Raw genomic sequence first — 24245 nt, forward strand, 5'->3', positions numbered from 1 at the left:
TTTTTACGAGCTTTTTCCGAGATTTTGCTTCAAATCTATAAGATTTTTGCATGTTCTTTTTGTATGAAATTTATACGATTTTTTTTACAAACTTTAATCGAGATTTTGCTTCAAATTTATACGATTTTTGCATGATCTTTCTACGAGATCTTGCTTAAAATTTATACGATTTTTGCATGATCTCAATACGAAACTTTCCACATTATTAATACAAGTTTTAGACCAATCTCCATTTTATTATCCCAAGTATTTAAATGACGTTAGTTATTTTATAAGATATAAATTCATTTTTCTATCATATTTTACTTTTCTTACTCAATACAAACACAATGTTTATACAAGAAAAAAAAACATCTTTACACGATGTCTGCGAAATGGCTTTATATAATCGTGTTGTTTCCATTGTTTCAGTCTTAAAATGATTTAGCCTAATAGATATACGTTGTTTCAAAACATTGTACGAATTCTCTTCTTCCTTATACGAGTTTATACATATTTAGACGAGTTTTTGAATTTTCTAACGATATTTGTTTAATATTTCAGATATTTAACAATATTTTCATTACTTTCATTGCCTGATTCACGATTTTTTAAAAAATTTTCCGAATTTTCCTAAAAGTAGTAGAAGATAGTAGTGTTTAGTAAATTTCGCTTCGATCCTGAAATACATTTTTTTTTTAAACCTTTTCCCTTTTAATTTTTTGTCTAAGGATTTCTTTAAAATAACACTTTAGAAGTATTTTGAAACAAAATTAAATAAATAAACTACATAATTGACAGCATTGTTTTGTGCCATTTGATAGCCCCTTTTACTGGCACTATTCTCTCGACCATCACTGTACCACGTATCCAATTTTTTCCTTGTAAAATGACAAAAATTCATTTTTATTCATTCCTGCCTTTTTTTCTCGTCAGAATCTTCAAAAAAAAATATTCTTCAAATGAAAAATAATAAATAAATAGAGGAAATAAAAATTCCTCCCTGAACTTCATCCCTGGTGGAATGGAATGACAATGAAGGACAAGGAGCAAGGATGAAGGGCGATATGCGCGCGCAATCTTCCGCCATAGAATCACTTCTTTGCCACCATAAGAAGGGTGTGTGTTGTCTGTGTTATTGTTGTGCCCAAAATGTTCCCAAATAAATCCTAATTAGCCCATTTTGAGCCCCTCCTGAATACTGTGCTCGTGAGAGAGATTTTTTGTGGCTTCAAAGTCAAGTAAAAGAGGTAAAAAAAAAGTTGGAGGAAAGAAGAAAATTCTTTTGCACCGAGAAAACATTCCTTCACGGAAGTAAATGCAAACAGAAGAGAAAATCAATGGAAATTTAATTTTTCCGCAACAGGAAAAGGGGGAAGAAGGAAGATTGAAGAGGACTCACCAGCTGGACAGGCGGCAAAGGATGGATCTAACGGATAAGGTGGCCCTTGTGACGGGTGCTGCAACGGGCTTGGGAAGGACTTTCTGCGAAGAAATCCTCCGGCATGGCGGGAAGGTGTCCATTTGCGATTTAGATTCCGACGCAGGGGAGCACACAGCCGACGAATTGGGTGAAACCTTCGGGAAGGAGCGTGTCCTGTTTTGCCACTGCGACGTGACGGACTACTCGCAGTACGAGGAGGCCTTCCAGACCACCATGACGGAATTTGATAGCATTGACATTGTCATCAATAACGCGGAAATTTGGAATGATAAATTCTGGGAGTTGGAAGTTGATGTGAATCTCAATGGAACTATCCGGGGGACGTTGCTGGCGCAGAGATTTATGGGACGCAACAGTGGGGGACGCGGTGGGGTTGTCATTAACATTGGCTCAGCCACGAGTGTTCGTCCCCAAATCTCAACACCCATCTACTCAGCCACCAAGCATGCCATCTTAGCGCTTTCGCGCTCCTGTGGGGTAAGAAGACGTGTCGAATCACTCAATTAAACAAATTTTGGCCATTAACTGATCAATTATTGAGCTCAATATTGAGGTGGTCAACTTTTGATCGATCAGTTTGAAAGACAATTTTTAAGAAAAGTATAGGGCGGCCATAATTCGAAGATAAGTTGAATGAAAGGCGGACAATTTTTGCTCAATTGTTAATCAATCTGATTGATTGAGAATAATTGGTCAATAGTTGATCAATCAAATTGATAGACAATTATTATTGAATAATTAGACTTTCCGAGAATAATTAATCAATAATATTGATTGTCAGATTAATCAACAATTATCGCTCAACAATCAGTCAATGCGATTGATTGAGAATAATTGATCAAGAGTTTATCAATTAGTTTGATAGTCAATTTGACATACAATTATGGCTCAATTGATAATCAATACAATTGAATGAAAATAATTGATCAATAGTTGATCAATTAAATAGACAATTATTGCTCTATTTGTGATCAATCTGATTGATTGGGATTAATGGATCAATAATTGATCAATCAGTTTGATAGACAATTATTGCTCAATTGGCAATCAATTTGATTAATTGATAATATAAGTTCAATTGACAATTATTACTCAATAATTAGTCAATCTGATTGATTAAGAATAATTGATCAATTAGTTTTATAGATAATTGTTGCTAATCAATCTGTTTAAGATAAATTTATTAATAGTTGATCGGCAATTTGACAGACAATTATGGCTTCATTGATAATCAATGTGATTGATTAAGGATAATTGATCAATAGTTGGTCAATCAGATTTATAAGGAAATATTGCTTAATTATTAATCAATCCGAGAATAATTAATTAATAATATTAATTATAAGACTAATCAATAATTCTTGCTCAATAATTAATCAATCTGTTTGACTGAGAATAATTAATAATTTGATTATCAATTTAATCAACAGTTATTGCTCAATTTGATTCATTAATCAAATCAATGTGATTGATTTAGAATTAATTGGCCAATTATTGTTCAATCTGTTTGATAGACAATTATTGCTCAATTGTCAATCAGGCTGATTGAGAATAATTGATTAATTAGTTTTATAGATAATTATTGGTCAATTGCTAATCAATCTGTTTTAGAATAATTGACCAATAGTTGATCAATCAGTTTGATAGACAATTATTGCTCAATAATTAGACAATCTGTTTGATTGAGAATAATTAATCATCAATTTATCAACAAGTATTGCTTAATCGTATTAATCATCAATTTTTGTTCAGTTCAATAAGTAATCAATCATGAAAAAAGTGTTTCGCATAAATTTTGTGTTTAATGTAAAAACATTTTCTAAGATCATGTCATTTACTAAAAAACAAAATTTTATTTAAGTTTTAATGGCATAGATAAACTGAACGCTAATTTGCTCAATTTATCAATCCTTGATTAATATTAATTGAGTTAAAATTGGCTTAATTTTTTATTGTTTCTTAATTGAGCATAAATTGATCATCTGTTTGATAAGAAATTTAAAGAAAATTATTTGATCAATAGTTGATCAATTTATTACCAATTATTGATTGACTCAATGTAGGCCCCTTATGGAGACTCAATTATTGAACAATCAGAATTGACTTGAGATTAACTAATTTTTGGTCAAATAATCGATTGACAGACTCAATTGATTTATCAATTATTGATCAATTTGATTGACTCAATTATGATTGAAAATTTATTGGCTCAATCGTTTTGTTTAGTGGGAAATTAATTATTTATTTATTTTATTCATTTAATTGGTGAAGGGGATACCATCATTGCTGATGATTCCCCTGGGAAATTAATGAAAAAAAAATCTTTTATTCTTTCAAAAGGACGCCTATCATTTCAACCTAACCGGCGTGAGGGTGATTGTTGTGTGTCCAGCACTCCTGGAGAATGCCATGTCATCCCACAATAAGCGCTTCAAGTCACCAAATCACGAAAAAGCCTGGCAGTTGGATGTTAAAGGTTTAATGCCCCAAAAGTGAGTTCCTTTATTCATTTGTTTTATGGGTCTAATCATTTAATTAAAAGATTGACATTTTGCGTCTTCTGTATGCCCTTCATCAGGCCCAACATGGGAACTAAAAATATTCCCTGGACCTGATGAAGGAAACATCAAAGAGACGAAATGTCGCTGAAAAACTGAAAAAGAATTAATACTAAATTAAAAAAGAAAAATTTCTTTTTCCGACAGATTGGAGCACGTTGCAAAATGCATCATCCCAATAATAAAGGATGCCACAAGTGGAAGTATTTGGTTGATAGCCAATGGGAAGTCCGCCAAGGAGATTCCCTATTCTGCCATTCAGCTCTAAATGTGCTTGTTTGTGTTTTTTACAAAAGAACATTCACACACACCAAGGAAAGAAAAAAAACGAGCTATCATCATTTTTAAAATGCATTCACATTAAAAATTAACTTAAATTAATAAAACAAAATTATATATTTTAGACGTGGAATGTACTTTTAGGGGTCTATAAAGAGGGAAAAATTTATGAGGAAATCCTTAAAAAAAATATATTGAGAAGATTTTTAAAATCTTTTAAAGGAAAGAAAGAGTTCAAAAACATTAAGCCATTGAAGATTTTTTTAAAAATAAAATTAGATTGTTTTGATATCGGTTTAAAAAAATTCTTTGAGACTTAAGAATTATTTTCTAAACAAACTAATTTTAAAGATTTCTTAAAACAAACTTCTTTTTGTTTTAAGATTGTTGAAATTTCAAAGAAAATTCTTCAAATTTTAAGGATTTCTTGATCGCTTAATTCTACCTTATCCTAAAAGAATTCAAATATTTTAACTTCAAGAATTAAAAAATAAACATTTCTCTAAAAAAAGAGAATTTTTTTTTAATCTTGAAGTTTTTATCGAAAGAATTAATAAGATAGGTAGTTAAAAAAAATATAACGAAAAGACTTTCGATACAAAGAATATTTTTATCAAAAAAAATATTTTTTTTATTATTTAAAGAAAAGTAGAATCATGTTTTAAATACAAAAAAATTAGGAATTAGTTCTTTTATTTAAAAATAATAAAATGATCTTTAATGAAAATTTTTAATCTATGGGCGAAATTCACTAGTTAGACCGTCTTAAAATGTCTTAATTTTTATTTATTAAGTTAGACTGAGGAGGAAATTCTTTAGTAAGACCGCCTTAAGCTCTCTTAAAATTCCCTAAGTTTTAAGAAGAAAAACTTTAATTTTTTTAAGAAAAAACTTAAGATATTTCCTTAAGCGAAACTTGAATTTTCTTAAGTTGAACTGAATTGGGCTGAGTGTATATTAATCGATGTTTTTTTTTTACGAATTTTGATATCCAAAGACGTCCAAGTAAAATCATCTAAAACTATTTATTTAGCATAAAATAGCCTGACTTAAAAAAACATGAGTTTTGCTTAAAAAAATTGATGAAATCTAAAGGAAACTTATCAAAACTTTAGATATTTTTAAAAAAAATCTTAAGAAATATTGAGAAAAGTTAAGCCTTTCTTAAAAAAATATATATTTCACGCTATTTCAGAAGAATTTAAAGATTTCCTTATTATGGTTTTTAAAGCTTTGTACTCTTTAAAAAAAAACTCTTTTATTAATCATTAACCTCAAAAAAACCTTCAAGAAGACCCTTAAAATTACTTTTTACGCCTAAATGGTAGAAAAAATAGATTTTTAATTAAATATTGTGACGCAAACATCAAAATGTGTATCTAAGAGATAATCCATTAACTAATTATAATGAATTTTATCATTTTCTCATTCCCCACTAATACCATTTTTACCATAAATAATAATATTAAAAAATGAAACTTTTATACCAAAATTACATACTATACGGAACGGAACGTTATTCAATTAATAATTTGAAATTTCTTGAGCTTAACCCTTTCGCGTCCATTGGGTCATACGCTGACCCAAAAGTAAAATATATTATTATATCGAATTAAAATGAATTTAATTATTTTTCTAAGTTGGAAATACGTGAAAATTACGTTGAAGAAGACGTTTTGACTCCTAAATGGCCTTTAAAATCATTTATAGAATTAATGTTTCAATGTTTCCATGTTTCATGCAGACGTGAAAGGGTTAAAAGCTTATCAACCGCTACATGTTTACTTTTAATTTTAAATCCTTAATTTTATATTTATCTAAAGTGTTAAAAATTTTTAAAATCTTTGAAAGATTTAATAAAAATATTAATTTGAAGAAATATTTTCTGAAAAGGAAATAAACTTCAGGCGATTAGCAAAATGGACCAAAAAATTGCTCAGAATTGAGGTTAAGTTGCTGTTCTAACCTCAATCTTTTATTTATCCTTTTTCCCTATTTTTTTCTATTTCTTTTACGATTTTTTTACACTAACTAATTTTAAAGGTTTCCCTTAATTGTACACCGAAAAAAAAAATCACCAGAACTAGAGAAATTTTTACTCTCACCCAGAGAGTAGCCCCAGTGGACTGTGTGTCTCCAGAATGGGTACATAGAGCCACTGAATCTGAGACTATTTGTCTCCAATGAATTTAGTTACAAGAAATCTGTGAAGATGTCACCACGGTACTAAATCAAGAACTGCAATACAACTGCAATAATTTTATCGCAATGCTTTGGTTATGTTTACATTTTGTCAATATAAAAATAAATTATTTTCATTTATGTCTGTTTCCCTGAAAATGTGGAAGGGACAAGTTTTTTATTCTCTCTCAACCGCTAAAAAGTGAAGGAAATTGTGCGGTGCAGTGAGTGGGCTGACGTGAAAAGGAGTGAAAGCTGTAAAAGCCGAGGATTCGGATACAAATTATACAAACACACAAAGGACAATTCGTGAATTCTATAAAAGGCGTTGTACGAGGCATTTTTCCAAATTGTTGCCGGAGTTACGTCCAACCACCCTCATGATGACCTCCGTGTTAATGCTCATCCTCAGCATCATCTTCGTGGGATCCTTTGGAAAAACCTCTAGGTATACGCCGCCTCTACACGTTAATTCCTCCTCAAGATATTCAAGGTCAACACAAAAGAAGCCACGGGGATTGAGGAGGCGCTATGTTTCTTGCATAGAGAGAGGAAATTGTTCAAAAATATCCTACGCGCATTCCGGACAAAGCATTGTCTCTCTCAGCAATCACGTTGCACTCAAATTGGGCAATTTCTCTCTGTGTGTAAGACGCAATTTGACGGTCATCACGGAGGAGTCCGTCAGTACACGGCTCCCTGACAGTTTTTCGTGTGAAGAGGACACTCCGGCACTTCCTAGAGAGCCTCCCTTGCGTGCCCCCCCGTTCCCTATTGGGGTAAGTAGCTCATGATGTTGCATAGTCGCACTGGACCTTGGAATTTTGTTTTGTTTTTTTGATCGTTGCAGTCCGCTTGAGCGGGACGGGGAGCTCCTCGCACTACCTTCAAATTGTAAGCGAGGGGGAGGTCTCCCAAGAAGAGTATCTTCATGCTGTAGAATTTTGCCGGTTTCCGGGGCACAGTCTTCGTTCCACGGTGTTGATTGCCCAGCCATCCTCTCCCTCCACGTACAGACACGAGGATGCCTTTTCGTGGCCTGGAAGAGAACTATTAGAGCTCTCCCTGGGAGAAAGGAACAGTGGCTAGGGGAACAAGAGGAGCTTGGTCTGGCCTTGAAGCTTTTATTCTCTGTATAGGATGTCAATCTAATCAAAATAAATTGTGGAAATGGAGAATAAATGGGGTTCAACCCAAAACGGATTTTTTAAAAAATGTTTTTTTTTCGCTTTTGTCTCTTTGTAGTTGTTTGGTTTCACTCCTACAACATTTTTTATGAAAATTAAAAAAAAATCATGTTTCAGTTTTGCCGGACCATGGCACTCAAAGCATCTTTCTGTTCTTGTATCAGACTCGTTTGACATATTCTTGTAACGCACTTCATTAATCATCCGAGAATCTAATCATTATGACAAAAGTTGAAGAAAAAGAGAATATAAAGATTTATAAAAAAAAAGATTAAATTCAATTTATGCAAATAAATAAATTTTTAAAAGATTTTTTCTTATGTAAATGCATAAAGAGGCTCCCTATATAGGTCTGTTGGTATATTATTAATTACAGATCCCATTCTTTTCATTTTATTTCGAATATAATTTTTTATTTTATAAATATTATTAATTTCAATGCAATAAATAATATTCTCTATTTTCAAAATAAAAAAAATACCACTAACGCCATCTGTTTATTGCCAATATGTCACGGCTGCTATAAAATCAAATACACGAACTACTAGAATTCTTGTCATTGTGACAATCAATTCTAGTGACTCGTGTGTCTCTATATTGGGGAATCAAGTCCACTACTTTAGCGACGAGCCCCAGTGAACAACGATTCTCTAAACCTCTAGCATATTTTTTTTTCGGTGTAACTACGATTATTCCTTACCTTCAATGCAATAATTCTCTTTCTTTTTCACAAAATTTAAAGCCAAAAGTTAAACATTTTCTTAACCAAAGCGTCTGCCTGAAGTTTGCTGCATTTGTACATCCTAAAAATCCGCCATATTGAATAATAACCGTTCTCAAAATACGCAAAACGAAAACAAACTGCCAATTTGCTATTTTTTCACCGAGAAAAATTCCAAAAAGAAAACCAAAAAATTAAACAAAAAGAAAATGAAAGTAGAAATTAAAAGTGAAATTGTGAGGAGTAAATGTGCAATAAAATAGCTAATTTACGCTGAAATTCTTTATTTCTTCTTGTATCTCTTACTGATCTATTTTCCATCATTTACCATCGTCTACAATTATTTATTTCTCAACTCATCTTTATTTAAAAAAAAAAAAAAGAATCATTATCCTTTTCAGTTCAAAGTTTTACAACAAAATGATTTTTCTTCAATGTCCAAGAATGAAAGTGAAAAGTTTTTAATTATTACAACTTGATCAAAAAAACGGGTTTCTATACCATTTAATAAAAATAATTAATTAATTAATTAAAATGTTTATTTCTTGAGGGGTTATGCCTGTATTATGTTTCTGTTTATGTTGTTTTCTTTTTTTTATATCTATTTTTTTTTATTATAATTCCAATATTTTTTTTTCTTATGGAAATGCTTTTGATACGGAGGGAAGGGACAGGGCAGGGGCTAGATGCTAACACGTGATAAAGGGTGGGAGGAGGAGAGGAGAGAAAATTGAGTTTTTTAGTACCGCAAAAAGTTTCCACTTGGTCGACGCATTCGTCGTCCACGTTGACCACGTGGTGATTGTTGGAACGTGTTGCGATTCACTGAATTCGGTTCCTGCATCACAGGCTGAGCCCTGACGCCCATTGAACCTACACATTGATGAGCATAAAGCATAATCATAAAAAAATCTTTTTTTTTTTCATTCTAACTACGAAGTTAACATTAACAGAAGTCTTACAAATTTGGAAGAAAAATATCTCCAGAAAAAGATCTTTTCTCAAGTTTCTTTTTTTTAACATTTAGAAGGATTAGGACGAAGCCTTAATCAGGCTTAAAACAAATAGGAAATAAGGTAAAAAATGACTTTTTTCCTAAAAAAAAGTATTTTTCAATTGAATTTCTTTCAAGGTTTTCAATGAAAAATTCAAGAGAAATCTATGAAAGTTTTCATAAAAAAAAACTTTAGGGTCGATTCTGATAAAAATTGTAAGATTGTGACAGTTAATAATTATAAATCGTTTAATTGCCGTGCTACATAAAAAGAAAAAAGAATTTACTGTTCCAAAAAACAGTTTAAAAAATCTTTAAGGAATTTTGGATAAATTAATTTTTCTTCAAAAACCCGATTAAAATAAACAAATAAAATGTCAAAATCTTATAAGATTTTTCCCAGAATACCAAAAGTCTTTTAACTGATGAATTGTAAGAAAAAAAGAAAAGATTTATATCAGAATCTACCCCATTAATTGTCTTTGAACTTTCTTAACTAATTTTTTTTTAGATAAACTAAACGATTTATTAAAAAAAAAATAATGTCTATAATTTTAATTTTTTGTACTACACGTAATTAATTTTAAACGCATCGTGTTATTAAAAATCAACATATTCGATAAGGTTTACCCGACTGATAATTTTTTATAAATTTTTCAAAACTTGAAAAAAAACACGAAACTTGTTTCGTTGAATGAAAAATTTCAAAAGAAGTTTCGTTGAAAGTAAAAACAAAACTAATTTTGTAAAACATAAAAAAATAGGTGCATTAGTTTCGTTAAAAGTAATAAACTAAACTAGTTTCGTTAAAAATAATAAATGGAACCAGTTTCATTGAATTGAAAAATACAAAATTAGTACGTTGAACGTAAAGAAATGAAGTTAGTTTCGTTAAACTTAAGACAAAACGAAATCAGTTTGTTTTACGTAAAAAAAATGTAACCAGTTTAATGAAAAAAAATTTTTTTTGAAACTTCATGAAAAGAAATGAAAAAAAAATCCGAAGAACACGTTTCGTGGGCTACCTTGTAAAAAAATCGACTAATTCAGTTCGGAGCACATAGAAAGTTATCCGGTTTTACAAATGTAGCCCTCGGTTTGTTTCGTTGTACGTAAAAATGCAGAACTACTTCAAAACACAAAAGTAGACGCGGCTAACACACAAATAGGAAACAAGTTTCGTTCTAAGCATGTTTGCGAAATAAGATTTGGATTAATTAAGTTCCTAGAAAATACTTTATGTCGGTTTTTTTTTGTTTTTTTAAACTAATTTCTTTTGAAGAAACTTTTAGTTTTCAATTCTTTGGAAGTAATTTCTTGTGCTAAAGCTCAACGAAATTTTTTTTGTGTTTCGTAAAATTCTGAAATTCTTATTTTAACAGCATTGAACAAAACTAGTTTAGAAGTTTTATTTTCAAAGAATCTAATAATATGGGATAGAATGAGCTTTGGGCTATTCAAACTAATAATAATTATGAAACTTGTTTTGGTCTTATTATATTTTAAAGAAGAAGTTTCATTGTTTTTCTTTCTTCGTTCAACTAAACTAGTTTCGTAACTTAACGTTTAATGAACTAGTTACGAAACGTTTTTCACACTCACGTGTTCAATGAAACTATTGTAGTTTTACCTTTTGCGGAACATTTCGTGTTTCGTTAAACTTTTTTTTTTAGAATTTTTGAATTTCTTCTTTTGAATTGTGTTAAATTTTTATTCTGTAATTTTCATTTATATGAATAACTGAATTTATAATTTTATAACTGAAAAAATTCTTGACTTTAAAGAGTTTAAAAATTTACTTAAAAATCCTTTAATAGTTCCTGTATTTGTCCCTATTAAGTGAAGGTTTAATAAAAAAATACAATTTCCAAATTTTGGATGATTATTTCCTAATTTAAAATTACTTTTTTAAAACAATTTATGAAAAGGACTTTATCCATTTTGTATTTATCTACAAAATTCCGCATATCGCAATAATTTCCTCTAATACATGATTTTTCTGTGGAATACGTATAAACTCCTTTTTTCCTTTTCTTTGGAATTTTTATTATATAGAAGTTAAAAATAATTTTTAAAGACTTTCTTTGCAGTTTATTAATTAAAATAAAAAGATAGTAGAGAAAAGATCTTTTCTGTCTTCCATCAAATTAAATTCTTTTAAATCAAATTTAAAAAATCAGTGCACTTACCGCGTCCTCCTTGATTCCACACAATTGGTGTCCTTCCACGTGCTGGGCGTCCAACACCGCGTCTCGCCACTTGCGGCGTTGGCTGTAATCCCGCTGAACGGGAACGCGTATTAATACTTGGTGTTGTTGATGCCTCAGCTTCGCGTCCCTCCTCAATCTGCCAATTAACGAAATTCTTCTTCTTTACACTTTTCCTTTAAAAAAAATCGTTTTTTTTTCTTTCAAAAGACAAACTCACCTCAATCCCCTCAGTTCCTGGGGCCTTTTCACCTTCAGAACTAACACCATCCGTCCCCTCGGGCTCCTCACCGCTTGGCAAATTGGAATCCTCCTTATCAGACTTGGCTCTATCGGATGTTGATGCTGTGTGCGCGAGAGTTTCCGAATCATTTTCATCTGCTTGTTTCAAACACACAGAAAAACAATCAGAACAGTGGAAAAAAAATGTACTGGTAAGCTGACCAAGCTTACGAGAGCTGTATTTCTTTCAGTGTACCAATTTTGTGAGAGCAAACTATAACGCAAATTAATTTAAATACGCGCAAAGTCGGGAAAAGTTGAAAAGTAATCCACTAAGAAATCTTTAAAACGCCATATCTCGGGGACGGCTCCATAGATTTTCGATTTTGACCTATCGTTAGAAAGGTCTTAACCTCAACTATAACATATTAAAATATGAAATAAATCGATAATGGCATTTTCGAAATATTCGAGTTCGAAATTTTCGAAAATTTTGATTTTGACTTTAGCGCCTCTCGCGGTCATTTCTCGAAGTTGCAATGTTTTAGACATTTGTAGGGTTTCACGAAACATTTCATTTGCGCTTGAGTTGATCAAAATCGGACTTGTAGAACCCGAGATATAACATGTCAAATTTGGAACTCAATATTTTCAAAATGGCGACATAATTTTTTTAATTTTTTTTTTATAAATAGATGTTGTAGTATGCTATATCAAAAAATGAAGCAAATCGATAATGGCGTTTTCGAGATATTTATCGAAAACTCATCGAAAATTTTGTTTTTGATTTTTGGCCCCCTAGCGGTCACTTTTGAAACTTCGGATGTTCTAGAGAGTTATAGGGTTTGTTGAGAACTTTCATCTAAGCTTGTGTTGATCAAAATCGGTCAAGTTGTTTTCGAGTTATGGTCGATTTTCGATGAAAAAATTTGACGACAATATTGACTGAACCGCTTGACCGATTTTCGAAAATGAGGTATCGTTGGAAAGGTATTGATGTCCCCTACAACATATAAAAATTTCAGATTTTTAGCAATTACAGGGGCTGAGATATAGGCAAAACAAAATTGGGGGGTTTCCGGTTTGGCCGGCCGGAAAAAAATTTTTTTGGCGCATACGTTTTTTGGAATGTGGAGACCCTAATTCGTGCTCATCCCAACTTTGCACCCGATCTGACAACTTTCGATTTTGCTCGGTACACAAAAGCTGTGTCGGAAAGAAACACAGCTAACTATTCTAATTTCTTCTACTTACTTCCATCATCATCTTCATCCTCATCGTCGTCATCGTCTTCATCGTCATTCTCCTCATCATCAACGTGTTGAATAACAATCTCCGGTTGCATTTGACTCGTACCCGCTTCTGGGTCTTTACGTAAATCTTCCGCTTCTTGCTGCTCATCCCCTTGATGGGACTGATCATCGGCTGTTTGTTGCGCCTGTGACTGCTGCACCGTTGTCTGCTGGCTTGAACCCTCACCCGCATCAACATCATGCGGCGAGGAGATGAGTTTTGGCGTATTTGGGACACTTCGTCCCGTTGTTGAGGCATTCGCTTCATCCAATTGCGACAAATCAATCTGCGTATCATCCATTCCCTCAACTCCTGGCACGAGAGCCGATTGATTGGCACGCGTGGCTTCGGTGAAGGTGAATCTCGCTGCATGCGGAACTTGCGGATGTGGCGAACTAATTGCCTCACTGAAACCATCCGCCCGTCGTGGGGCAAACAATGTTGGCGTACTCGGAACAATCCTCTCATCACCCGTCTCTGGTTCATACCCCGACGACGATTGCTGAATCAGCACCAAATGCGACGTAGACTGTTGCTGACGCGGCGCCATCTGACGCCACGTGTTGTGCGATGAAGGCGTTGCAACAGCTGTCGACGACCCAGCTTCACTGCCACTACTAATTGTCTGAATTTGCTGCACTTCTGCCGTTTGCGCCGACGATGAGCCCTCAATTGGTTGCTCTGGCGATATTTCAGCCCCACTCTGACCCACCTGTGACGTACTACTACCTGCATCTGGGGCAATCTGCCCACCATTGCTCGAACTACTACCCGACTGATTGGGAATTTCATTGCTATCATCAACCTCCACCTCATTATTATCTGAGGGAACATCATCAATATCCGGTCCATCGCCCTCATCGTAGTTCACCATCTCTTGCTCCTGCTCATACCCTTCCATCTCGTAGCTCTCCCCGTTGTCGGCTTCATCATCAAATGGCCCATCATCGGGTGTTCCCTCATCGGCCATCCCATCGTCTTCCTCCTCTTCCGAATCAACCACAATTATATCATCCTCCTGATCACGCTGCGACGACGTTGGAACTTGGTATTCAACATCTAATCCTGACTCACTTACACCCTAAATTTTGAAAAAATAAATTCAAAGTTTGGGATCTAAACTACTCATAAGGCCTGATCTAATAAGAAGTAAATGAATATGTCCGAAAATATCTAACTTATGAAGACTAAAAAAAGTTGTTAAAAGAAGAGTTCTTAGTTCGTTTAGAAGAGCGTTAACAGAGCGTCAAAAACTAACTCTGGAGGGCTTCAAGAACTGTCTTTGTAGAGGGTCAAAAACCGTCTACACAAGGCTTCAAAATTCCTTTTTACAGATCGTCAAAAACTGCCTTTACAAGGCTACAAAAAGGGTTATATTGAGACTTTGAAAACCGGTCTCACAAAACGTCAAACACCGACTAAGAAGTCTTTGAAAACTTTTTTTTTTACAGATTCTCAAAAACCGTATTTACAGGACTTTAAAAACTGAATTTAAAGATCGTCAAAAACCGTAATAATAAGGCTTCAAAAACCGTTTTAATAAGACTTCAAATACTGTTTTAATGAGGCTTCAAAAATTCTTTTTACAAAGCGTCAATAATCGTCTTTACAAAGCTTCAAAATCCGTTTTTACAGATCGTCAAAAACCGATTAAGAAGCGATTTAAAAAAAAAACTCTTTTAGAAGACTTCTAGAACCCAATTTTGCGATGCTTCTAACCAACTTTTAAAACTCTTCAAAAACAATATTTGCAAGACTTAAAAAAAAAACATATTTTACAAACTTAGAAGCCCGTTAGATTTCTAGAAAAAATCTACGGAAAACTTAAGAAATTTTATGATTTTCTTGATAAATCTTAGGTCTTTCATGAAGAAACTTGAGAAGTTCTTAATATTTAAAGAACAAAAAGATAACTTGACAAAATCTTGGGGAAATTTAAGAAATCTCAAGAAAACTTGAAAAGTTTTTTAGAAAATTTTAAAAAACCATATATTCTTCCCAAGAAAATTTGTGATGTTCTTGAAATTTTTTTAAATCGCAAAAAATCTTAATTTTTTTTAAAGAAAATTTAAAAAAAAATCTTAAATTTAGGAATCCATAAAATTTAAGAAATGTTAATTTTTCTTTAAAAAACTTGATAATTCTTAAGAAAATTTACAAAATATTACTTTTTCTCAAGGAAACGTGAAAAGTTCTTGATAAAATTTAATAAATCTCAAGAAATCTTAATTTTTTCTTAAGAAAACGTGAGAATTTTTTAAGGAAATTTAAGAAATCTTAAATTTTTTCCAAGAAACTAGAGATGTTCTTGAAAAGAAATTTTAAAAATTCTCAAGAAATCTTAATTTCTTTTCGGGAAAATTTTAAAAATCTTAAATTTTGAAATCTTTAATTTTTCATAAAAAAACAACTTGATAAAGTCCTAAGAAATTTTACAAAATATTAAGTTTTTTTAAAGAAAAGTTAAAAAGTTTTTAATAAAATTTACAAAATCCTAATTTTTTCTCAAGCTAACATGACAAAATCTTGAAAAAACTTGAAAAGTTCTTAAGAAAATTTAAAAAAAAAAAACTCGACAAATCTTAATTTTTCCCAAGAAAATTAAAGAAATCTTAATTATTTTTTTTTACTTTATAAATTCTCAAGAAAATGCAGAATAATAATTTTTTCACAAGAAAACTTGAGAAATTTTTATGTATATTCAAAAAAAAAGTTCAAGTTTTATAGAAAAATTCTTAATTGATTTTTTTTGGGAAAATTCAAATTTAGAATAATGTTCAGAATTCGAACTAAAAAAAAAAACAGACAAAAATATTGGTTTAATTGTTTTGGATCATTCCTAAGCTTTTAGTTTGTGCTAACTTTTTACAAAAAATAAAAATTATCCATATTACCACCACCCTTTAAAAGAAAATTGTTGAATTTCTTAAATAATATTCTTGAAAAAAATAATTATAATAATTTTGTTGGTTCTTGGGAATAAAAAACCATTTTCTTTAAAATCAAAAAATAAATTAAATAAAAAAACAAAATTTAAATTATTAAATCTTTATGAAAATATCTTTTTCCTTGAGAAAATGATTTTCTATTATTGATTATTTTCTTATTTTCATAAAGATTTTATAATTTAAATTTCTTTTTTTAATTTTATTTCTTTTTTTTTCTTAAAGAAATTTTTTTTTAATTCCCAAGGACTGAATTTCACGGCTTTTTACGGCTAAATAATTAATAATTAAAAAAATATATTTCTTCGGACATATTTTTTCAAAAAACAAAAAATAAATAAAGAAAATGAATCATTTAGCTCACCTGGAATGTTTCACCAGCCTGAACACGTGTTCGTTTCATCTGTGGCTGTGCCTTGTCCCCAGTATCTTCAGCATTCCCCGTTGAACTGTCTCCCTCGACATCTCTGGGGCGTTTATGCGTTCCCGCTTGTGTGGTAGTCACCGTGCTGCTGGATGACGCCTGATGATGACTACTAATTGCAACGGCTTGATTCGACAGGGCCGACGAGGAGGATGACGTCCCGGAAGTACTTGGAGTTTGACTTTGTTCATTAATCTGCGGCGCAATAATGTTCTGTGATGATGTTCCCCCCTCAACGCGTGGAGAAACAAGAGCAACTGCCTGCTGTTGCTGCCCACCGGATACAACCAATTGCGATGTTGATGATGAAAAGGAGGATTCCCCATTGTTACCCGTTGGGATACTTTCGGCTTCTTGGGAGCTCTCAGCTGGTGTTGAAGCTGTTCCCATTGGTGGTACAGCTGCCACGACAACGGCTGCTGAACTCGTTGCTGGCATGTAGTCTGTGTGCGAGCTGGTTGGTGATGAAGACATCGCCTCACCGGAATTATTGCCAGTTGTATGAACTTGTTGTTGTGGCGGCACCAAGGCTGTTACACTTGAGCTTGATCCTTGAACTGCGGCAACATTCGTTGGGAGTACAGCTGCTGTGCGATTCTGCACGGACATTGGACGAATACTCGCCAATGGAGTCTCACCGCCTCTCCATGGGGTAACAGTGGCCGATTGGTGACTCGGACCAGCCATTGGCTTGACATTTGCCGTCCTTGGGGACTCACTGATGCTCTTATCCGTTGTACTTGTACTCGTTGACGGCTTAGCACCCTGTGGCATCTGGAGTTGTCGCAGAAGTTGATTAACACGCAAAACAAGGGCTTCATTGTCACGCTGAAGACGAACTATTGTATCCTGATTCTCCTTGCTCTCACCCAATTCCTTCTCAAGGCGCGCCAAACGGCTCTCATACTGCCCCTTTAGCTCAGCAATCACCAGATCGTGCGATTGCTCAACAGACTGAAGTTGATTCTTTGCATTTGCCAATTCCCTGCTAATTGTTCCCTTTGACTCCTGCATGGTTATGAGTTTTGTTTTTGCATCCTTGAGCAGCTGCATATTCCTCTCATTTGCCTCACGAAGCTGCTTGAGGGTTTCATTGTCCTTCTTCAGGGCATCTATCTCCTCTTGATTGCTAAACAATTGAGCATTTAGCTCGGTAACCTTCTCCTGAAGTGACGCCTGATCCTGCTTCGATGTTCCCGGTTCAATGGCCTGTCCGGTCTCCTCAGTTGCATCCGTCTCCTTCTCACCCTCCTTATTCTTCAGCTCATAGTAGAGATCCTTGTAGCGTTTGGCAATCTTCCTAATTTGCATCTCCTTATTCTTCACTTCAGTCATTGTTGCTTCTTTGGTTGCAATCTCATCCGTTAACTTCTTCACTTCATCCTCCTTCACGAGAATGGAGTTCTTCACTTCCATCAACTCATGCAGCAATTTTGTATTGTTTGCCTGTTGATTCTGCAACACTTCCGTTTGCTTCTTATTCTCATCCGTTAACGTGAAGACTTGTTTCGTCAGATTCGCCATTTCGGCATCAACACGTGTCCGCTCAGCCTTCAAACTCGTCAACTCTTCTTGCGTCTTCTTCATAATTTCCCGTTCATTCGTCAACATCTTCGCCAAACTCTCACGCTCATTCTGAAGATTCTTATAGATGTCTGGGTTTGTTTTGTTGTTACGCTCAATAAGTTGATTTGCCCGTTGACGCCAACGCTGTACCTCAACACGAAGGGTGGCATTCTCAGCTTCACGCTCATCAATCTTTGCCTGAATCTCGCGATTCTTCTCCTGAAGTGGGAACAACTCCAGTTCAACCTTCGCTACGTGATCTGTTAGATCCCTAATCTTCCCTTGAAGCAAGTCCCGTTCTTCGCGCAGGCTCCTATTGCTATCCGTAATGGCATTGAGTGTCTCCATCTTCCGCAGAATATCTTCATGCTTACTCGCACTAACAATCTCAACTTCGGACTTTGTTCGTTCATTCATCAGGGCTGAACTCATATCTTCCAACTTCTTTTGCAGCAACTTCGTCTCAGATGTTATACGAATGTTTTCTGCCCTCAAAACATCCACTTCGGCATACGCAATGTCCTTCTCCTTGCGCAAATACTTGATGATCTGCAACAACTGCCCTGGGTTTGTCTTTGCATCTTCATCGGTGATTGATCTGTTGATCAGGGAAGAGTCTGCAACGCTTGAATCATCCCTGTCTTGTCCTTCTTGTCCACCAAAGCCGACAAATGTTAGTTTTGAACTTAGTTCCTGCAACTGATTATGCAGGACCGCATTCTGTGCATCGAGATCCTTAAGACGCTCCTCCATGGCAGCCCGTTCAGCCTGAACGTGCTTCTCAGTTTCCTGCCAGCCACGTTTTGTGCATTCAAGCTCCTCAATTGCACGATCACGCTGAATTTTGTATTTCCCAACGTCTTCCTTCAACTTATTCACATCATCCTTAAGGCTACTCATTGCCTGGAGATCGCTCGAATGAAGCACCATTTCGTTCGCATACTTCGCCTCAACACTCTGCAGAGCACTCCTCAGGCTATTCTGCTCATCTCTTGCATCACGCAGTTCACGATTTGCCTCACTCAACTTCTGCAGGACATCCCGTAGCTCAACTTGAGCCTTCTGCAGTTGTTTCGTCTCATCCTGCCCGAGATTTAGTTGAGCTCCCGTGATCTGAAGTGATATCTCCGTCTCTAGTTCTTCAACACGCATTTTCAGCGCAGCTTCGCTCTCTTTGAGTTTTGTCAACTCAGCATTTGTTGCCGCCTTGAAGGCTTCATATTCCGTACTCATATCTCGCAATTCCTTCTCAGCATTCTCCGACAATTTATAGTACTGCTGCACATTCTCCTTCGTCGTCATGAGTTCCTTTTGCAGTGATTCAATCTCCATGCGATACTCACTGTTCTGCAGTTCAATCTCCTTTACACGTTTCTGTGCCTGAGCAATGGGATTATCACCTTTATGCGGTGTCAAGCTGTCCTGAAGCTTCCTGCTAAGTTCCTCAATTTGTTTCGTCTTCGCTGCTACGTCTTCCCTGCTCTGACGCAATTCATCACGAATCTTATCCACTTGAGCCACCTCATCGTGCATACGCTTCTTTGCTGTCTCCGTTTGACGCTCAAGATCTTGAGCCAATTCACGGAAACGATCCTGTTCCTCTTGCAGACGCCTCCTAAGCCCGGAACATTCACGCGTTGCCTCATCAAGGCGTGACTCCAGCCGGAGTTTCCCCTCCGCCTCTGAGCGTTCAAAACTTACCTTTAGCATCTCCAAATTATTCATCAGGAGATTATTGCTATGCCTCTCCCGGTGCAGAGCATCCCGTTCTGCCCTGAGACGTGATTCAGCATCACGGAGAATTTGTAGTTCTTGCTTCAGATTTTGCGCTGTAACCTCGGCTGTTGTGAGACTCTTCTGGGATTTCATTACTTCATCTTTGAGAATCATTATTGTCTGTTCGTGCTTCACAATGGAGATCTCGTAGTTCTTATTGCGTGCCTCAAGTGTCTCAATTTGCTTCTTGTACGTTGCTGCATTCTTCTGTTGAAGCTTAATCTGTTCCGTGTTGAATTCAACCGTTGACATTAGTTTGCAATTTGACGATGTCAAAGAGAGAATTTCACTGCGCATCGTCTCAAATTGCTCATTTAGCATCTTTTCATTCGTTGCACGTTCCTTGCGGTAGTTCTCATATTCTTCCTTGAGCGTCTTTAGCTGCTCAGCTGATTCCTTGATCTTGCCTTCGAGTTCGGTGATCTTTTTGTCTTTAATTTGGGTATTTTCATTGGAGGTCACGCTGCTGTTGGAAGCGAGAGGAGTCTCCTCTTCCATTGTCTCCATTTGATCCTGTCCACTTAGGGAGCCGTCCAGATTGAAGATCTTCCCGCTATTCTTGAGAACATCCTGATAGAGTTTCTGATAACGATCCCGTTGCTGCATACAGACGTTCATCATTTGTGTCTGATACTCCTGAGCAGCTTGGAGTTCGCTCAGGCGTTTGGAGTAGGTGGCAATCTTTGCCTCATACGACGCCTTGTCCATACTCGCTTCAGCCTCTTCCATCTCCTCGAGCTTCGAACTCAGATCCCGCACAACACTCAGGAGTTTCTGGTTGTTCTCCTGCAACTCCTGAATGTCGGAGAAGGTGACGAGCTTCTTGGAAATCACCTCATTGGCTGACATGTCTGATGTAATGGACTGATCGTGCTCTGACGTAAAACCTCCGCGCATTTGTTCAATCTCCTTGACGAGGAAACAAACCTGCCGACCGAGATCAGCCTGACTCTGCTTCAGTTTCTTATTCTCCCGATCGAGGTAGCTCAGCTTGGCTACGGTGTTGTTGAACTCCTCCACCGACTCAACGCGTTGCTTCATGAGATTGTCAAGCTGCTGACTCAACTCAGCGTTGGCCTCTTCAATTTTCTGATACTCCAAATTCTGTTTCCTAATCAGCGGAGCCTTCTCCTCCAATTCCTGAAGGATCGTCCGGATTTGAAGGTTTAGCCGGTTGTTCTCCTTCTTTGTTACCTGCAGCTCCTCCGTTGCCTTGACGTACATCGTGTAGATCTCGGTGAGGGTCATTCCGGACTTAATCATCCTGCTCGTAGCTGCTGCCGATGGAGCAAGTTGCTGGATGGCGTGCTCCAAGTTTTGCTCCTGAACTTCCTTCAGCAACTCATTGGCGTGCTCAATCTCCTGCCGAAGCTGCTGAATTGTCGCCTCACGTTCCTCCAGCTCTTCAGCGTGCTTCACATCAATCCCCTTCTGTTTTGTCTCCAACTCCCCACTCTTCTCCGTTGCCTCATCAAGGAGTTTCTTGTGCTCCGTTATACAGTCCGTTAGCTCCTTGATTTGCTCCTGATTCTCATTCGCAGACTCCTTCAGCATCTCCACGAGTTTCGTCTTCGAGGCCAACTCCTTCTGGTACGTCATGATAACTTTATCGGATTCCTCGTGCATCTCGCGCAGCTTTGTCTGGAGCTCCTCCAGCTTCGTCACAAGGGATGCATTGGCTTCCTCCAGGTGCCCAATGGTGCTCTGAGAAATCCGAAGTTCTTCAGTCTTCTGGGTGAGTTGAGTCTCGAGCTTGATGTTGTTCACAGTGCTGTCACGACGGATTGTCTGCATTTCAGCAATGTTCCGATTGAGATCCTCCCGGAGAGTAACAATCTGACTTGTTAGCATCTCCTTCTCCTGCTCCATGCGCTTCTCCTTGAAATTCAAACTAATCTCCTTGCTCTCAATGTCATCCATCTTAGCCAGAGCTTCGCATTTGGCTGCAATTGCTGCCTGCAGTTGCCCCTGAAGTGTGGCAATATCGTGACTCTGACGCTCCAACTCCCCATCGCGCCTCTCAACCATCTTTAGCAGCGAATCCCGCTCATCAACAGCAGCATTCTTCTCACGACGACACTCATAGACTTCCTTCTCATACCGCGCCACTGTGTCCTGCAACTTGATCACTTCACTGCGAGTTGTGTCAAGTTGCTGGCGCAATTCCTTAATCAATTCATCGTAGGATTGAAGCTTTGCCTCACTATCCTGGAGTTTTGCCACCAAATCGCCATTTTTTGTCTCTAATTCCTGCCGGATGTTCTCTAAACAACAACAAGAGATCCTCCATGAGCAACCAATACACACCCGGACACACAATTAAGCTCCTAAATCAACTTTCCGGGAAGCAAAAACATCCCTCTTATGCATCAAACAAAACATCCGGAAGTTTTTTAAATCTTTATTTTTCCACAAATTCAATTAAAAATCATACATTTTACATAGATAAAATCTCAAAGGGGCTCTTGGGCTTCATTTTGGGGCCACACGGAGGTTGAAAAACCCCCAAAAAGGTGAAATTTCATATAAAAATTCAACTTTGTCAAGAAAGCATTGAGGTTATGTTCACACGCGACTTCCATGAGAAGCCATCGCAAAAAAATCCCCCATTCCCGCATTTTTACACCCAAAATGACTTCCAACCGTGGCCAGGAAGTCCCGTTGGAGCCCCATTGTCCCGGAATAAAGTGAAAAAACTCACCAATATTCAATTGAAGTGCCTTTGCGGTGTAGAATTCACTGAGACGCTCCGAGTAGAAATCTTCAAGCTTCTTCCGCAATTCCACGGGGATCTGCTCAATTTCCTCCTGCTGGAGGATCTTATGCAGCACCCGGTCGCAATCTTCTTCCATTTTTCAAGCACTTTTCAACGCAAAATTCGCATAGAACAGCAAAATAATTCAACAAATTCTCTTCGCGTTGTCTTTATTCCTTCCGTCACACAACTCACATGCGATGATCCCAAATTTACCTGCAGTGTGCTGCCCGTGCCGCCTGTGCGGACAAATTTCGTCGACTATAGTAGCTGATTACGTAAGTGCTTATGGGGAATTTTTCATGAATCTTTCAGAGACTTTTCAACTCGTTTCAGCCTTTGTTGGAGAGAGAAATAAAGCTTAAAAATCATATTAAATTTAATGAAAATAATAAGTTAATATAAGCTAAATAAATGTAAGAAATCAGTGAAAATTTGGGCGAAATATCTCTGAAAATTAATTTACTTTACTAACACACGAATAACGTGAAGGACTGTATTGGCCACAGTGGCCAATTTTTATTCTTCAAATCATTATTATTAAAAATTTGTGGCTTTCTGGTAAGTCTGGTTAACATATTTAAGGGTATTTCACCTTTGAAGTGTTTTTTTTTAAGACGAAGAAGAAGAAGTTAATGAAGGATAAGCGGAATAAGACCAACGAGATGAAAGACGAACTCAAGTTGGGGGAAGCATTTTCTGTAGAAGCGCATTATTGAATTTATGGGAATTTTTAACACTGTCCTGAGCATTTCCTGAATCATTTCCTCACTGACTTAGCGGCTCACCTGCCGACTCGAAGATTCATCAACACCGTCCTCAATTATTGCCATTTTGTTTTGCGATACCATCTCTCCAACTTGGCAAAGCGAGAAGAAGTAAAACTCTACACAACATGTGAGTGGAAAAGTTTATTTTTATTCAAAAATTTCAAAATAGTTGTTACAGAATACCTTTTGAGATTTATCGACACAAAGAATAGGTAGTCTTTTCACGCACCTTCTTTATGTAACCAATTCTCTTCACTGCTTCTGCTATTTCTTTATTTTTTACCTATTCACTAAATTTTTTTATATGAAATTCAAATCCAGGAGCTAAAATAAACAGATTAAACTGTTGATAGACTGGTGGCCAGGAAATTCCTCCAGGGGTTAAAGAAAAACCAAAGAGTGTTTTTATTTGTCAAATATTTTGATTTTTTGATGAATAATCCGAATATTTCCCAAGATATGAATATTTTCGTACATCTATCTATATAATAAAGAAAGGTCTGTTTGTTGGTAATCAGTCGTGTTCGGCTATACAAATCTACACCGTTTGACCAATCGTGATGAAATTTGGTACAGAGGCTCCTTATAATAGGCGGTTTCGAGTGGCCGTATCCATTTTCCCCCCGAAGCCCCCCTTCAGGTAGCCTCCATATAACTCTCATGCAGTTTTTGCGAATTTTTGAATTTGGCGCCTGAAATGTTGTATGAAAATGATTTCTTTGCAAATTTTTCTTTGGGATTGATAGGTGTGCCCAATCATACTTATAAATCATCACAATTTTTTCTCTCTGAAATTTGCGCGAAGCGCAAAACCCCCCGCGAAGCGGGGCGAGGAAAATTGGAGCGAAGCGACAATTTACCTCGTATCCTCTAATAAAAATTGAATAAATCAAAACCGAAAAATGAATTTAGTACCTTTTTTGGCTCGTGTTTAATCCCTTTTT

The 24245-nt window shown here is 35.9% G+C and overlaps 2 protein-coding genes across 3 annotated transcripts; one reads left to right on the plus strand and one right to left on the minus strand.

The window, feature by feature from the left end:
• Positions 1-1003: 1003 nt before the first annotated feature.
• LOC129795413 (15-hydroxyprostaglandin dehydrogenase [NAD(+)]-like) lies at positions 1004-6578 on the plus strand. The gene is made up of 4 exons (XM_055836654.1): positions 1004-1229; positions 1346-1900; positions 3764-3915; positions 4129-6578. Exons 2-4 carry the CDS (start codon positions 1403-1405, stop codon positions 4247-4249), a joined length of 771 nt encoding a protein of 256 aa, XP_055692629.1. The 5' UTR covers positions 1004-1229; positions 1346-1402; the 3' UTR covers positions 4250-6578.
• A 2038-nt stretch (positions 6579-8616) lies between these two features.
• LOC129795389 (nucleoprotein TPR) lies at positions 8617-22754 on the minus strand. 2 transcript variants are annotated; one of them, XM_055836624.1, is made up of 6 exons: positions 22478-22754; positions 16375-22040; positions 13027-14146; positions 11771-11928; positions 11533-11689; positions 8617-9222 (listed from the first exon to the last, which is right to left on the minus strand). In XM_055836624.1, exons 1-6 carry the CDS (start codon positions 22626-22628, stop codon positions 9089-9091), a joined length of 7386 nt encoding a protein of 2461 aa, XP_055692599.1. In that variant the 5' UTR covers positions 22629-22754; the 3' UTR covers positions 8617-9088. The 2 variants fall into 2 exon arrangements, with proteins under 2 accessions (XP_055692599.1, XP_055692598.1); XM_055836623.1 differs by having other exon boundaries at positions 11771-11931.
• Positions 22755-24245: the final 1491 nt, after the last annotated feature.

Source organism: Lutzomyia longipalpis, chromosome 4, assembly GCF_024334085.1.
Source record: "Lutzomyia longipalpis isolate SR_M1_2022 chromosome 4, ASM2433408v1".
In the NCBI taxonomy this organism is placed as follows: Eukaryota; Metazoa; Arthropoda; class Insecta; order Diptera; family Psychodidae; genus Lutzomyia; species Lutzomyia longipalpis.